Source organism: Colletotrichum orchidophilum (assembly GCF_001831195.1).
Source record: "Colletotrichum orchidophilum strain IMI 309357 chromosome Unknown Scaffold_43.1, whole genome shotgun sequence".
NCBI classification, from domain to species: Eukaryota; Fungi; Ascomycota; class Sordariomycetes; order Glomerellales; family Glomerellaceae; genus Colletotrichum; species Colletotrichum orchidophilum.
The window spans coordinates 304,697-320,922 of NW_019172999.1; the positions used below are offsets into that span (position 1 = coordinate 304,697).

Here is a 16,226-nt window from a genome sequence, read left to right on the forward strand (position 1 = left end):
CTCATTTGCAAGGAGCTTCCTTCTCTGACGACACGCAGCAGGGCCAATCAAGACCTACCAGTTACCTTGAGAGGCGTCATGTCTTGGCACCGTATCGGGCAGCTGGCGTTTCTGTCATCCCATTCTGCACCAGCTCCTCCCCATTCGCGTCATTCGCCATAAATAGATATGTTCGGGTTCCTCTGACCTTTCTTCACACTGCATAATTCCACACCGCAGGCGTATTTGTGTGTGTATCCTCGCGCAAGTTTGTAATAGACTTGTCATGCCATGCTCATAAGTATAACTGTAGACTAAGATTCACGTAGACCACATGATATTACCTGACCCTTGCCGTGTCCTATGAAGTAGGCCGGCGATTAACAGCACAGGGCGCTACGGATTTGGAATTGACTCTTCCATGGAAGAGAAACGACATGACATCCGCAGCGTTGCAATTAGATGCAGATCCTGCAGATCTTGCAGAGCCTGCAGAGGTAAACCCCGGTCGTGACTGTAAAACGCACATAGGAAGCAGTTCATCAGCCGAGTGACGAATGGAATAGATGCGATGTGCCCATCGTCGGCGTATGCCGTTGAGCACCCGTCAGAATACCTACGCGAGCAACAACATGAGGATGGCCCGGGAGCCTGCTCCAATTCTATGCCGAGCCGAAGGCCGGTATTTCCCCAAGGCGTTTGTGGATCTGTTGACTATTGTGGAATCCGCATCTTGATTCCACATCGTGGAGACTCAAAACCCTCCGAAACATTTTTATGAGATTGAAGTAATCGAGGCGTCTACCTACATTGGTAGAGCAAGTCTAGACTGTCGAGCAAATCGGCCTTGCAATCAGCTCGAGCCAAGCTCGGAGGCAATGGTCCACTGTCTTACACTCTTTCGTTTAGCTCCAACGGTCGCGCAGTTGTCACTGCCGTCACATGTTTACCCTGCTGTTGTGGAACAGTATGAAGAGCCAAGCCCTTACAGCCCTTTCATCGTAGTGCCGTGTTCACAGATAATCCATAGTATATGACAGTGACTCGGCAGCCTGAACCATTGAGGCCTGAGAAATCGACCTCTCTGGCTTTCAGAGCGTCAGAGTATCGCGAGCCACAGCAAACCATTCGTCAACGTTACTAGGGGGGATGCAATCTGGTCCCTGCTCGCAGGAATCCAGTACATATTGCATATCCACAAGACGACATCTACGTTCCAGTATTCAGGTAGCACTTGGGTGGCAGACATTGCACTGTTAGAGTTGACACATGAGAACTGGCTCGTATTGGTGGGGTCTTGGTTGAAGTTCATTGCTTTTGGTGTAAATGAGATCCTAGCTCAATGGCATCCTCTGGTATCGGCCATGGCTAACCCAAGTTATTCCCCCAAACGCCAAATGTCCCACGCCCCCGTTTTTTACTCTTCCGTCAAACTTTTGTTTTGGTTTCCCGAACGCTTAGTAGAAGAAGCCAATGACCTTGCCGGCAACGTGCTTGCGACGAGCCTCCTCGTGGTCCATGATACCAGCGGAGGTGGTGAGGATGACGTAGCCGAACTGACGGGCAGGGAGCAGCTTGACAACCCACTTCTCGAGGTCGGAGAGACGGACGTTGTAGCGGGGGGAGATGACTCCGCACTTGTTGAGACGGCCGTTGAGCTGGACGACGATCTTGCCAGAGCGGTGGTCATCGACCTCCTCGAAGGAGGAGATGTAGCCTGTGTTGCTGGTCAGCGAGAATGTCGCGGTGGTTTAAAGCTTAGACATCAGGAGAAAAAATCCGAAAAAGTTGTAAGACCTCCGCTATTTATCTATCGGCATCTTATAGGGGCTGAGTCGTGGGAATAGAAAGACGGTCGCCCTAGTTATCATGCCGAATGTACATCCATCCAAGTGTCCTCCAAGATGAAAAGAAAGAAAGGTGTAGATGGTAGATGTGTTGACGTACCGTGACGCTGCATGACCTGAAGGAACTTGACGATGACCTTGGAGCTAGGGCGGATGAGGACCTGGCGCTTGCCGGCCTTCTCGGCGTTGTTCATGCTCTTAAGAGCATCGTGGAGAACGGAGGTGCGGACCATCTTGGCGGTTGATGTGTGCGGAGATTCTCAAGTCTCGGGAAATGAGGTATCTGCCAGCGAAGAAAATTGCATGTTAGCCTTCCATGGCCTGTTGAGCGTGGAGAGTGCCCTCCCAGGCGACGATCGACCGACAGGAGGGTTCTGCCAGCTCGTTGCTGAAGAGGAGAGCGTATCAGATGTCATCGTCGTCGGCATCGAGCAGCCGCCAACCAAGGGGCTGCCGCGTCGTCCGTCAGGGCGAAAAAAAAGAGGTCGAAAAATGATCGGTGTCTCGTAATCGCACGACTCGTCTGATTGCTCTCCTCCGGCATCAAGGAAAAGGCAAGAGTTCCTGTGGGATCAAGTCGCCATCGTGGGCAAACAAGGTGGTCTCCCTGGCATCTTTTTTCTCTTCTACTTACCTCGTGGATTGAACGGTGCCGCTGAAGGGGTGATTGGCAAGTTTGTCGGTGAGAAGAACGTGATGCAAAGGGCGAGGTACGGGTCGTAGAAAAGTCAAAAGGCTGTGGGAAAAATCTCCACACTGCAGCGGAAAAAATTGGTCGCTTGTGGGTGCACGGACCACCCACAATTTCTAACCCTCGAAAGGGCACGGGCGAAGTGACCCTTCCACGAATGATCTTTCAGCGCATTTTCTGCTTGTGCCCTCGCATCACGCCAAAAGTTCACTTTATTCATACACTACCCATATTACAACACAACATAACTCTTCGAGGATCGAACCGACAGGAACTTGACCAACAACATTCAAGATGGTGAGTCCGCACCAAGAACCCCTCCCCAACACAGCAGCCGAATGACGCACATCTCCTGGCTCCCCGCGATATCTTCAATTGGGATTACCTGGGTGCTTGGGAAATGTCGCGTGCGCGCACCCCAATTGGGCCTTCCCACTTAGGGATGATAATGGCGTCGACTTGAACTCGGAAAGACACCCATGGCTAACCGGTACCCTTGCGCATCCTACAGTCGGACGTAGAAGAGAACAACGCCCCCGAGGTGGCCGAGGAGGTCGAGGTTTCCGCCGATGCCGGCTCCAAGGGCCAGATGTCCGTTCTTGACGCCCTCAAGGGTGTCCTGAAGCTTGCCCTCATGCACGACGGTCTCGCCCGCGGTCTCCGTGAGGCTTCCAAGGCCCTCGACCGCCGCCAGGCTCACATGTGCGTCCTCAACGAGGCTTGCGAAGAGGAGGCCTACAAGAAGCTCGTCATCGCTCTCTGCTCCGAGCACAAGATCCCCCTGATCAAGGTTCCCGACGGCAAGCAGCTCGGCGAGTGGGCCGGTCTCTGTGAGTACACACCTGTGGCCATGCTGCCAAGCATCCGCAATGAGAGATGAACACCGGCTAATAGAGGTCCACAGGCGTGTTGGACCGTGAGGGCAACGCCCGCAAGGTCGTCAACTGCTCTTGCGTCGTTGTCAAGGACTGGGGTGAAGAGTCCCAGGAGCGCTCCATCCTTCTCAACTACTTCCAGACCGAGCAGTAAATTTGGGTATGACTTCATGATTTGAATTTGGGCGTCACAACGGGGAGAAGGAATTTTAGAGGGGTGGCGGGGAAATTTGGAACCGTCGCTATTCACGATCTTTCGGTTGTACTCTAGCTTCTTCAGCTGGCATCTCGAAACAAAAAATGGAGGACTCCCTCTGGAGGTCAGGTCAACATGCATCAAGGACAAATAAAGAAAAACGGCATTGGGCACTCTTCAACCAAAACAAAATGAGCATTGATATCTGTGATGTGATGCGATTGATGAACATGTCGTGGGGTCTGCCTATTTCCTGCCTTCGACCTGTGTGCACCAGTCAGTACGGACATGTCTCGCTGGACTCTTTTGCTGTCGAGTCTAACCATGATGATGTGGTACCCAAACTCCGTCTTGGCCTCTCCGTAGACGGGGCTCGCCGTCGTGCTGGAGCTCAGAGCAAATGCAACGTCCTCGAACTTTGGGTCCAGGCTTCCCTTTGTCTTCCAGCCCAGAGCACCACCTGTGTGCCAATCAGCATGGGCTCTCACCGTTCCAGACGATGTACATCACTCACCTTGTCTCGCCTTGTCCTCGGAGAATTCTCTCGCCACCTCATCGAACTTGGTCCCGTCTCTCAGCTTAGCTAGTGCCTCCTCCTTCTTGGCGTGCTTCTCGCACTGGCAATTTGTTAGATTGTCAAACCCCGGGGAAAACTCGCAGTCGCAAGCATGATACTAACCAGTATATGCCGGACGTTTATGGACTGCGCGCCCTTGGCCGCCTTGCCGCCCTTGTCATCGCTCTCACCCTTGGCTCCTTTCTTTCCCCCCGAAGACTTGCCCCCATCCTTCTTCTCGGCTGTTTTCTTATCGTTCTTGCCCATCTTAGCTGCGGGGAGTCGGCGTGATGAAGACGATGAAAATTGGACTCGGGGGTTGATTGTGGGGGGAATCAGCTCTGGTAGCACCCCACCACGGAAAGACTCTGTCAAAGGCGGCTGCGACCAATGGAGTGCGGGGAACCCAACTTCAACACCTCATCTGCTAGGGCCGAGCTCTCATCCGACGGCATCCTCATGTCGCCTTGAGTGAGATATTCACAACACTGACGTAGAACTCGTTGATTTATCATACCTAATCAAAAGAATACTTTCACGCGATGCAAAAATGTAGATTCTTTTTGATCCAAATCGTTAATGGACTGGCAACTACCCCCATCCTTCATTGTCTCATGATTGCTTGCCTGCAAACACAGCTTCATAGCTCCCAATATTCGAAGATTCAATTACCAGAGACGAACCCTCATTGGAAAAGAAGGTTTCATTCAAATTTCTTTTGTCAACATGAACTTTGCCAAGATCAATATAGAAAGCCTCGATATGATCCTGCGTGTTCGCTAGCATCTTCTTGGTGACACTCCCAATCAGAACGTAGCCTGATAGTAAGTTCAATCAGATCCACAAGCCCGAATCGATGTCAGCAGCAACAACTTCAGGGAGCCCAACAGTCAGTTGGATGGGGAACAGGCACTATTGTTGTTTTTACGAGGGGTTGGGGGAGAGCACTCCGGTGCGTATCATAGGGCGTAGGTAGACTGGAACTTGCACTGCCATAGTTGCCACGCTGCGAATTATCTGGACGTGAAGCTGTCATTTTGAGTTATAATCAAGGCAAATCACCGACAGACGATGCTGGACACCAACCAATCTTATGTCTCTAGTCATTTGAGAGGAGCCCCAGTGGTGTTGCTGCAGCAAGATTCTTTCACCTGCTGTGTGCCTCGATCCAGCGCCAACTCAGACTTGTCAAACTGATGCGAGCAATTCTCATGTCCACTTTCGTATCAAGCAAGAATAGATATCTTTTTGGTCACATAATTGCTATGTTTGACATTCATATTCACTTGTGGCGAGGAGGATTGAAAGCACTTCAGCCTCAATTTGGGAAACGTCCACCCAACAGACTGTTTCCCCCGTCAACTCTTACTTTCATAGAAACAGGTCTTCGTATCCAAATACATGACCTTATGAGATGTGTAAAAACCTCATTTGCCAAATGATTACGACCGGTGCGATGAGCAGCCTACCTCGTATCCCAAGAGATCATCAACTCAATCTATTATATCATCCTTCACATACGACCATATCCATTGGAAAATTAGGGATCCCGTCCTCTCTCCCATAGATAAGCTAATAAGGGCAGGCTTATCTAAAAGAGCAGGATCCCGGATGCCTTAGCCTACAAAACGGTGCCCGGCTGCGCCTCGCCCCTGGCGCTGCCGTTCCGTCTTCCTTCTATAAACTATTTTAATTCACCCACCCGCTACGACAAAATCGGCTTTCTCTCACGCCCCCGCCATCTTCCTCCCCGGCTCTCTAAAAGTCGCCTTACTACTACCTCTTACATTATTACTTCTTTGCCATCTTCTATATTATATAAAATATAAACTAAGTTTAGGAAAGGGAAAAGGGGGCTACGTATTAAGCCGCAAGACCTTTATTATTATAAGAGGTTAGTTTACGTATTACAGGTATAATTTATTCGATCGAACCGTAGTAACGAAGGGTTAAATAACTATATATTAATCTCTACGTAAAGTAGAAAGGAGAGGTTCTAACCGTGGGTTGGATCGCCGGTTGAACGCTGATATAGAGACCCTCAGATGGCCCCTGCGCTGGCGCTGACTCGAGGTCGAATTGGGCTTCCAATCCGACAGTATATGACATGACCTACCGGGACGGCGCGGAATGTACGGGGGCAGCAATCAGTCGCAGACTTTAATTGAAGGCCTTTTTTGAGTCGGTCTAGTTGAAGTGGATTTGGGTTCACCGTGACCACGAGTATTGTCATGTTAGGACCCGACATTTATCCGGCAGTATATTTACAGGTCAAAAGCGCTGTACAACCAGTCGCCCTTCCCCCCAGGGTTCTTCCTCCGATGAGACGATGTTCATCTCTACTCAAGTCTACTTGGGGCAAGTTCCAGTGTAGTGTTCGCAGTTTGCCTTCCAGTCATGATCCGGGGTTTGCTTGCCGTCAATAATCTTGGGATAGAGCCTGGCGCAGTCGGCATCAGTGATGGGCTTGTCCAAGATACACTAATGTGCGATAGTTAGCGCATGCTAGTTGAAACCGCCTAGATTAGTAAGACGTCGTGGAAACTTACTCCGTTGATGTTATAAGTGTTGTCGTGGCAGAGCCCTCCTCCGAACTCATTGCAGACCTTGATAGCTACAACCTCGCCGGGGTTATTAGGATAGTAACAGTTGCACATCCAGGCATTGGCGCTTGCCGCACCGCTGTTCAGGAACATTCGTCAGTTCATTCAAGTCTGACAGAAAAGCTATGAGAGTTTCTCACAAGGCGGTGAGAGAAATGAACTGAAGAAACTTCATGTTTTGCCGAGTGTCGAGCGCTTTGACAAGAGTAGGAGTATTGTGATTGCGATGGATTGTCAGGCTTGGATGGCTGCTCTGACTGGGAGGAAGATGACCGACTTATATCTTCACGACAGTAGTATTCTGGTATATCTTTGCGTTAGTGACATATCACACGTAAGAGGTCTAGCCATAGATATGGGTACTTTTATGGAGAAGACGGAAATTGGACATTAACAACTGAGTCAGGGTTCTCTAACTTAACCCTCCTAGGAGTTGTGATTTTTATTATCCCTCAGGGCCCTGAAAAAAACTATATTTCACGGCTTGCTATTAAGTTTCAATCGCGAGCATGGAACGCTGGAGAGGCTTTTATGAGATATTTAGTACCGTCCCACACTTACCGAGGTATCATTGCCGAAGCTTTTGCTTTGTGCCACAATTGATTGCCCTGGGCTGCTCGTAACACTTAGGAGGAAACCTTTCTGCTAAGAAAGCGCTGGCGGGCAACACGTACGTAAGCAGTCAAGAGGGCGCGCAGAGGGCTATAAGCAGGTGCTAAGGGCTATAACTAATCATCTCAAAGCTTCTTTTCTACTCATCAGATCGCTAAAGCTTAATTGATTAATTTATTAACTATTAACTATTAAATATTATTTATTAACTTTTAAAGTTAGCTATTAAGTTTAATTATTTAGTATCTCTTAATTAAATATTAATATATCTTTAGTTCTATTAACTACTAAATATAATTTTTAAAGTTTTAATATTAACTATATATATAAACTTCATTTAACTTTTTAATTATTAAATATTAGCTATTAGCTTTTTAGTATTAAGTGTTATCTTTAAATATTCAATATATTTATACGTATATAATATGAATTATTAGTTATAACTTAGGTTTATTTATTTATTAATATATGTAGTTGATTATTATTTATTATTTATTAAGTTAAATACTAGCTATAAAGCATTATATATTATATATTAGGTATTAAATATTATTAGACTTAATTTAGCTTTATTAATTATTAACTATGAATGAAGCTAGGCTAGTTAAGTTGGCTGGGCTGGCTGGCTGGCTACTTTGCGGCTAGGCTGGCCGTACATGAATAGTGGGGCCCTATGTGGCTAATAGGGCCCTAGGTTCCATGGCGCTAGCCAATACATCTTGAAGTTTTTTTCCAACTTTATAGGGGTTGAAGCCAATACATTTTAAGGTTCTTATGGAGCTCGCCTTTAAACGCCCAATCGGGACTTGACCTAAGGATAATAGGCTAGGGGTCGGGTAGATGGTCAAATATGGCTTTTCTTACGAAAGGCATAAGAAACTGAACAGGCTTGAGACATCCTTAGGAGTTCTAATTTCATAGACTTCTTCTGCCCTTTGAGCCCAGCCACATTTAATATGTAGAGGTTTATGCTACACTATTGACACTCTGTTCACATTTTGATTATTCCCTACTAAACATCGTGATACTGTTTATGAGAACCAAATAATTTCATAGACTTCTCGTATTTTGAACAAGTGTATAAACGTCGTCTAGTGACCTCAACCTAATTAAATTATCCCACAGCTATCCCACTAGTCTTCAGACACTTTTCCTCATTCAATGCAACAGCTCAATGTGACCCGGGCCTTTAGATTACCTGTACCCAGATATCAGACTTTTGCAGGTAAATTAACGACATTGCTATCCGAGTTCGTAATGCTTTGGGGCGGATCGAAATGCTTCTGCGATTGATTCTAGAGTCGGCGCGCCAGTATGGAAGACACGCGCACCGTTCCAAACATAAAAAGCCATGATGCCATCGCCTTTGAAGAACGAATCTTTCACTCTTTCATCATCCCAACATTGACTCAGTCTTTACAAACATCTATACACCACCGTTCTTTCGTTAACACAATGAAGACCTCGAAACTCATCACTGTTCTTGCCCTTGGCGCAGTTGCCTACGGGATGCCTGTTGCAGAAGATCCTGTCACTACTGAAGGGCTCGAACCAGCAGGCAAGAATCTACTTTTTACTTATGAATCTTGCAGACACCATCTGACTATGTACAGGCCAGAACACTTGGACTCATATTCCTGCTGATTCGATCAGTCTTGGGAATCTTGCTCCCATCAACTTAACCAGTATGTCACCTGATCCACGGACAACGTAGAATGTTGACTCAAATGGCGCGCCAGACATCGAGCCCACCGACGATAAAACCGACATCAAGGAACGCGGCCTCAACCTTGTTTCGATCCCTGGTCCGACTTTCCATCCCGCCTTCCTCCCTAATGGCCATCCCGCCGCCACGGCCATCACGATTGCCGGCCGTGCGCTCCTCATGACAGCCTGGATCGATACCCAGAACCGCCTCAATATCATTCTTGATGCAGCCTTCCCAGGTATGTCACTATGATAAATACCGTCCTATGTTATTACACCTTGCTGATGCTTGCTCTGCTCAGGTCTTACGGGAGTTGTCATGGCTGGTGTTCATAATCTGCATAATCATCTGGGTGTTCTTCCTCACGCATTTGAGATGGGAGTGCGATACGTCGCTGATAATAACAACTCAGAGAATGAGCCTGCTGACACCTGGCAATGGTTCTGGTTTAAATAGCCATAGTTGCTGATGGTGTGGTCAGAGGTCGTCTTTGGCTACATAATCAAACTGTGAGCTCGGTAACAGTTTTGACACCTGACTACACTGGAAATCTCCATTATTGTTTAGGGGTTTGCAGGACGTGGAACAGTTGTCTAGCATGGTGCTTGATGAAGTGGTGGAAGGTCTTAGCTGAACCACTTCAACTTTACCGGCGCCTAGAGTGAGAAAATTGGCAGAAAACCGTCTTGTTCAGTCAAAAGACGTCCTATAATTATTGTACAGATAATTATATATAATCGTGCTACTGCACTAAACACCTATAGTAGCATTGATAAAGAATTTCGCCAGACTCTATTCACTACTAAATATTACTGTTAGTTTACGTAATCACAGGGTGATTTATTCGATCGAACCGTGGTAACGAAAGGTCAATTACTCTTGTATTAATCTCTGCGTGAAGTGGAAAAGAGAAGTTCCAACCGTAGGTTAGATCGCCGGTTAAACGCTAATATAAAGACCCTTAGATAGCCCCTACGCTAGCGTTAACTTAAAATTGAATTAAGCTTTTAATCCGATACTAACTATCTCTTTTTTATTATTAATCTTATATAATTAAAAAAGTAATTTAACGATCTTATAATAATATATAATACGCTAATAAAAATAATATTTATAATTCCTTTTCCGCTTCTTTTTTAAACCCTTTTTATATAACTTATCTTTTTATATATATTATAATCGTTCCGTTATTAATAAATCGTTTTAAACTTAAATTTAAGTTTTATTTAATAAAAGCGTTTATTAAATTATTTTTATTATTAATTTATATTACGACCCAACACGTATTGCCAGACCAGGGCCCTGCCCCACAAGACCTACGGCGGCTACTACACTATATATATAATAATAAGAACCTAGACGGCTCCCCTCAGGATAAAAAAATTATAAATAAATTATATAATTATAATCGTATAATAAAATAAAGAATAAACGCTTATAAATAAATAGGACGGACGATTATAAAAATATAAAACGGACGACCGTTTAATAAACGATTGAATAATAATAAATAAGATATTATAAAAAATATATTTATAATTAAGATTTATATATAAAATAGTTTAAGTTAGGCTTAAGGATAAACTTTTATAACTTTTTTAATAATTAATTTTTATATTAAATTTAACAATCGCTTTTAATTATTTTTATTAAAAATTTATTTAATAAAATTATAATTAATTATCGAAGCTTTATTTATTTTATAATTTATAAATAATAGCTTTATTAAAGCTATTTTTATAATAACTATTATTTATAAATATTATAACCCCGATTTTTATTAATATAAACTTTATTACGATTAATTAACCGTAATATTTTAATTATTTTTATTTAATAAATTGATTTTATAAAAATTTATTAAATAATACGAACGATATTTATTGAATCCTTTTTTAATAAAAGTAAAAAGCCTTAGGTTTTAAATGCTGAGCTAGCTTAAGCCGAAAGAGATATAAAAATACTTAACGTTAAGTATAATTTTAATAAAGACGCGGTTTTTAATAAAATAATATATATTAAAATACGTTGCGTCGTTAATTAAAATATTTAATATAATAAGGAATTAACGGACCTTTTTAATATTATTATTATTTAATTAATAAAAGCTTAAGTTAAGAACGATTATAATATCGCTTATATATAAAAACTATTTAATATTACGTTTAAAAAGCTTAATATTAAATATAAAAAGACTTTAAAACTTATTAAATAAGTAAATACGCTTCGAAGCGCCGCTAATATTATTATTACTTTTTTTATTAAAGGACGATAAAAACTTAAATTTAATACACTTATTACTTTCGACGGCATTTTTAAAACCCTAAAAAGATTTTTAATTTAAATTAAAAACTTTTAAAACTTTTATTAAAAAGATTTTAGTAATGAAATTAAGAAAATTATATATACTATTAGTTTTTTTAAAAAACGAGCTTTTAAATAGTTTAAACTTTTTTAAAAAGAATATTTTAAAAAAGAAACCTTAAATAAATACTTTACCGAAATATAAAATATTTATTATAATTTTGAAAATTTAAAAAAGTTTTTAAATCGCTTTTTTAAGATTTAAATAAGAAATAATAAGCCGAACGCGATATATTATAATTTTAATAAATTAAATTAATAAAGGATTACTTAGTTAAATTTAAATAACTTAATATTTAACTTAATTTTATTAATAATATTAAAATTTTTATATTTTATTAAAGACTAAAAGATAAAATTAAAAACGAAATTATTAAATTTAATAAACTAAAAGATTTTTTTTAATATATTAAACTCGTAATTAAGATCGATAATCGCTTTTATAAAAAAGAAAAAAAAAAGAAAAAACGATAATAAGAATTTAACTTAGGACGTAAATATTAATAATAACTTTAACGTAATTTTAATTAAAAAAACCGCTATAATAAGAATAATAATCTTTAATAAATTACTATTTATAGATAATATAACGGATTTATAAATTTTAATATAATAAATCAAAACTAATCTTATTAAAAAAAAAAATTTAAATACTATAACTATAATAAGTTAAAATATATAACTAAGGATTATAAATAACTTAAATAAATTTAATAACGACCTATTTTTAAAAAACAGATTAATATTATTTTTAAAAAAGTACTTTATAAATCGCTTTTATAAACTATATATTATAACGATAACTACTTTACTTACCGAAATAGTAAAGAATAATTAAAATAATACTTTAAAAAACCTTTTAATAAAACCCTTATTATAATAAATAAATAAAAAATAGTTTAACGCCTTAAGACTATTAAAAATTATAATAAAGAATATATCTAAATATTATTAATAATATATAAAATAATTAAAATATAACTTATTAACTTTTTTAACCGAGCGTAAACCTTTATAATAATAAAAAATAAATTAAAAAAAAAGATAATAATTAAAAATAAAAACGACTTATTTTAATTAAAAAACAAGATTTTAATTTATAAAATACGGATTTTAAATAAATCTATTTATATAATATAACGAATATTTAATAAAATAATTTAATATTATAAATATCGCTTTTTAATAATAAAAAATTATAATAAAGATTATATCCGTATTTTAATTAATTATTATAAAACTAACCGATTATTAAAAAAAAAACGACTAGATGTAAAAGTAATATTTACCTTATTTTAATAACGATTTTAAAAACGATTAAAAGCTAAAATAAAAGAAAACCTTTTTTAATTAGAATATGAAATTAATAAAGAAATAAATATTATATATTTAATATACGGACTTTAGATATTAAAAAAACGTTATTATTAATATATTAAGGAATTAAGCGAGGCTTATTATATAGTAGACGCTTATATTTTTTAATATTTAATTATAAAAATAGTCCTTATTATTTTATAATAGCGGTTATATAAATAATTTAAAATAATAATAAAAAACGATATACTTTATTTAAAATAAAACTTTTTTACGTTTAAAAAAAATATTAAATTAAATAACTTAAATAAAAAAACTATTAACGATATATTTATAGAATTTAATACTAAGGGATTAAATTACGACCCCTTTTTAAATAATATTAATATATTAAATTATAAATAATTAATAAGTTAATAATCGCTTTATAACTTAAATAAACTTCGCGACGTTATTTAACAACGTATTTAATTAAAAATTAATTATAAAATACTGCCCGATATTAACGATTTTATTATTAAAAAAGAAGCCGATTTAAATAAATAATTAAAATAATAAGAATTTATAAGCTTTTAAAAAGAACTAAATTAGCTTATTAAAAACCTAAAAAATTATTCATATAACCGACATATTTTAAATATATAATTTAATATTAAAGTATTTAGAAATTATAAATTATTTTTTAAAAAGAGAGAATTTATTAATAAAAAAATAAACGATATTTACGATATTATTAATATATTATATTTACTTATTAAAAAATAGAGGCGTCCCGATTTAATAACTAATTACAAACGGCTTATAAAAAAAAATAAGTATTAGCTTTTAAAATATTAAAAAACTAAATATATTAATTATAAAAAAATAATAAAAAGCGGTTAAAATAAATAAATTTTTATATTTTATAATACTCCTCGACGAAGAATATTTACGATTTAAATTTTAAATAAACGGATACGATATAAATATTATTATTAATAATAACGTTTAAAGAATTTTTATTTTATTAAAAACGGTAAATAAATATAAATTATTATAAATACGGAAAACGAACCTATATATTTTACGAATGATAAAAAAAAAAAATTAATTATAATAATAAATATATTAATTAAAAAACTATATACCTTACGATATATATTAATAATTAATTAAAATAATTAAAATACGATATTATAAAGATTAAAAATACCGATATTATCTTAAGAATTTCGTAATTACGAAAACATAATTTATAAATAAATTAAAAAACCGGCTAATTTTATTAAATAGACTTAGTTACTAAACGACTTAAAAAAAAAAGTTTAAATAAGTCTTATATAATACCTAACGAACGAAAATAAACTAAATATATTATTTTTATTAAAATAATAAAACCTATTAAAATATTTATATTTAGTACGAATAATTAAAGATCGGACTTATTTTAAATTATATTTAAGAAGTACCGGATTTATATAAAACTATTTGCTTTAAAAAAAAAATAGGATTATTAAAATATAGTAATTAAGATATAAAGATCGAATTAAAAAAAAGAATATAATTTAAGTTTTATTTATTATATTTTATAAATTAACTTAAACGTAATAAATTTAATAAATATATTAACGATAAACTTAAAAAGGGTTATATTAAACTATTATCTTTTTTAATAAAAATACTAATCTTCTTCGTACTTAAGAAAAGTAAAAAAAAGTTTAGATTTATAATCGATTATAAAAGATTTAATAAAATTATTAAAAAGAATTATTACTTATTACTTTTTATTATAAAACTTAAAGAAATATTATACGGAGCTTAATAGTTTACCCTAATAGACCTTAAAGAAATATTTAATTAAATCAAAATTAAAAAAAAAAACGAATAAAAAACGGTATTTTAAATTCGTAAAAAATTTTATAAATATTTAATTATATTTTTTAAATTTATTAATATACTTATTATATTTTAAATAATAGTTAATTATATATTTAAGGAGTATGTCAATATTTTTATAATCATTTATCTTAATAATATCCTTATCTTTTTTTTTAATTTCGAGACTTATAAAAAACACGTTTATATAATATTTTAAAAATTTTAAAATATAAAACTCTTTACTAAGCTTAATAAATACGAATTTTATATATAAAAAATAAATTTTTTTAATTATATAATTATATTAAAATAAATCTATATATAAATATCTAAAATAAAAATAGTTAAAAATTAGTTTATATTTATTAACGTTAAAAACGTAATCGAGAAGTCGCTGCTTCCCCCTCCGGGTTTGGCGACACGTTCCAATCGGGCATGGCGCCCACGCCGCTTTGCACGTGCACCCCTGCCCGTGCCAATTGACGCCGCCCATAAATACGGTGCCGCGGCCGTCCTTCGACGACGGCCAATGTACCATCTACCTTTCCCCTCAATACTCCCACGAAAAAATAACTACTCGGCTTCCCTGTTTCTCTTGAGTCGTGCCCTTGCCTGAGGGCGGTGTGACCCTGTCTCTTACGTTGCTGCCTTGGTTGGATCGCGCCGTGATCTCGCCTCCAGCTCTCCCCATGTCGAGACGCCTCATTCGACCCGGGCGCCCCTTTCCGGCTCCGTCTGCTCTAGGTCTGACTCCAAATCACATTGCGATATTATGAACTTGTTCTGACTGAAAAGCAGGTGGTCTGGACGGTCGTGAACCGGGCATGAGGGCCGGGCTGAGTGTGTGACCATGAGAGGCAGAGTGAAGAGCACCGCCATCCACTGCTGGAACCGGCTTCCTGTTTGGTGACTGCGCGATGAGTTTCCGAGTCTTGCATAAATCGGTGCATCAGACGTATCTCGTCCAGTGGCCTAGGCTCGCTGACGGTCACAATCCGTGTCCCTGATCACCAGGCGGCAACTTGGTTACGCAAGGGGGTTGATCAGGCAACTTCGCCTTGAACTCGGAGCCTAGACTGATCTTCATCATTTCGTTCTTAGGCTTCTTAGTCACATTCGGACCGACTCTTGAGATGCGCGCCCTGAATGCCTGTTTTGGGACCAGCCTCTTGATATGGATGAATCACGACGGTTGCGGCACGGCGGGCTTCATGCGTGTCTGCCTTGCGCTTCCGCCTGGCCAGCATCCCTCCTGACCAACGCATGATGCCTCGGACAAACGGAATGGCAGCCCAGACGGCGATGTAGCCTGTTTAGTCCTCACGTTGACATACCACGCCGCGGATGTTGTCTCTGAAACCTTTTCAGGCCAGCGGCTACTCCGGGAACTATTGAGAGATGCATACGGGACTTTGGGAGGCCGGTCTCGTGTTAAGTGGCATCCATAGGGGCGAAGATTCCTGGTGACTGCTGATTGGCAACAATACGACAATATCTATGAATAGCGTGGGACGAATGTGCCTGGACAGTCCAGGCATCGTATGCGCAGATACTGGCGTTCAGAGGGAACCCCTTGGCGTGCTCGCTGTTCTACTTTTCAGACAACACGGAAGCGTTAGCG

The 16,226-nt window shown here is 38.4% G+C and overlaps 6 protein-coding genes across 6 annotated transcripts; 3 read left to right on the forward strand and 3 right to left on the reverse strand.

Annotated features, from left to right (window-relative positions):
• Positions 1-1,436: 1,436 nt before the first annotated feature.
• Positions 1,437-2,059, reverse strand: CORC01_06021 (40S ribosomal protein S22; the record flags this gene model as incomplete). Its single annotated transcript, XM_022617663.1, has 2 exons — positions 1,437-1,696; positions 1,927-2,059. The coding sequence occupies 2 exons, from the start codon at positions 2,057-2,059 to the stop codon at positions 1,437-1,439; spliced, it is 393 nt and encodes a 130-aa protein (XP_022475904.1).
• A 752-nt stretch (positions 2,060-2,811) lies between these two features.
• On the forward strand, positions 2,812-3,546 carry CORC01_06022 (40S ribosomal protein S12; the record flags this gene model as incomplete). The annotated part of the gene is made up of 3 exons (XM_022617664.1): positions 2,812-2,814; positions 3,029-3,347; positions 3,422-3,546. The coding sequence occupies 3 exons, from the start codon at positions 2,812-2,814 to the stop codon at positions 3,544-3,546; spliced, it is 447 nt and encodes a 148-aa protein (XP_022475905.1).
• A 288-nt stretch (positions 3,547-3,834) lies between these two features.
• Positions 3,835-4,411, reverse strand: CORC01_06023 (peptidyl-prolyl cis-trans isomerase PIN4; the record flags this gene model as incomplete). The annotated part of the gene is made up of 4 exons (XM_022617665.1): positions 3,835-3,852; positions 3,912-4,048; positions 4,103-4,205; positions 4,268-4,411. The coding sequence occupies 4 exons, from the start codon at positions 4,409-4,411 to the stop codon at positions 3,835-3,837; spliced, it is 402 nt and encodes a 133-aa protein (XP_022475906.1).
• A 2,082-nt stretch (positions 4,412-6,493) lies between these two features.
• CORC01_06024 (uncharacterized protein) lies at positions 6,494-6,840 on the reverse strand (the record flags this gene model as incomplete). Its single annotated transcript, XM_022617666.1, has 2 exons — positions 6,494-6,625; positions 6,694-6,840. 2 exons carry the CDS (start codon positions 6,838-6,840, stop codon positions 6,494-6,496), a joined length of 279 nt encoding a protein of 92 aa, XP_022475907.1.
• A 1,974-nt stretch (positions 6,841-8,814) lies between these two features.
• CORC01_06025 (uncharacterized protein) lies at positions 8,815-9,523 on the forward strand (the record flags this gene model as incomplete). Its single annotated transcript, XM_022617667.1, has 4 exons — positions 8,815-8,889; positions 8,978-9,044; positions 9,099-9,305; positions 9,369-9,523. The coding sequence occupies 4 exons, from the start codon at positions 8,815-8,817 to the stop codon at positions 9,521-9,523; spliced, it is 504 nt and encodes a 167-aa protein (XP_022475908.1).
• Positions 9,524-14,408: 4,885 nt separating this feature from the next.
• CORC01_06026 (uncharacterized protein) lies at positions 14,409-14,549 on the forward strand (the record flags this gene model as incomplete). The annotated part of the gene is made up of 1 exon (XM_022617668.1): positions 14,409-14,549. A coding segment is annotated over one exon (141 nt), but the record flags the coding sequence as incomplete, so codon positions are not given.
• Positions 14,550-16,226: the final 1,677 nt, after the last annotated feature.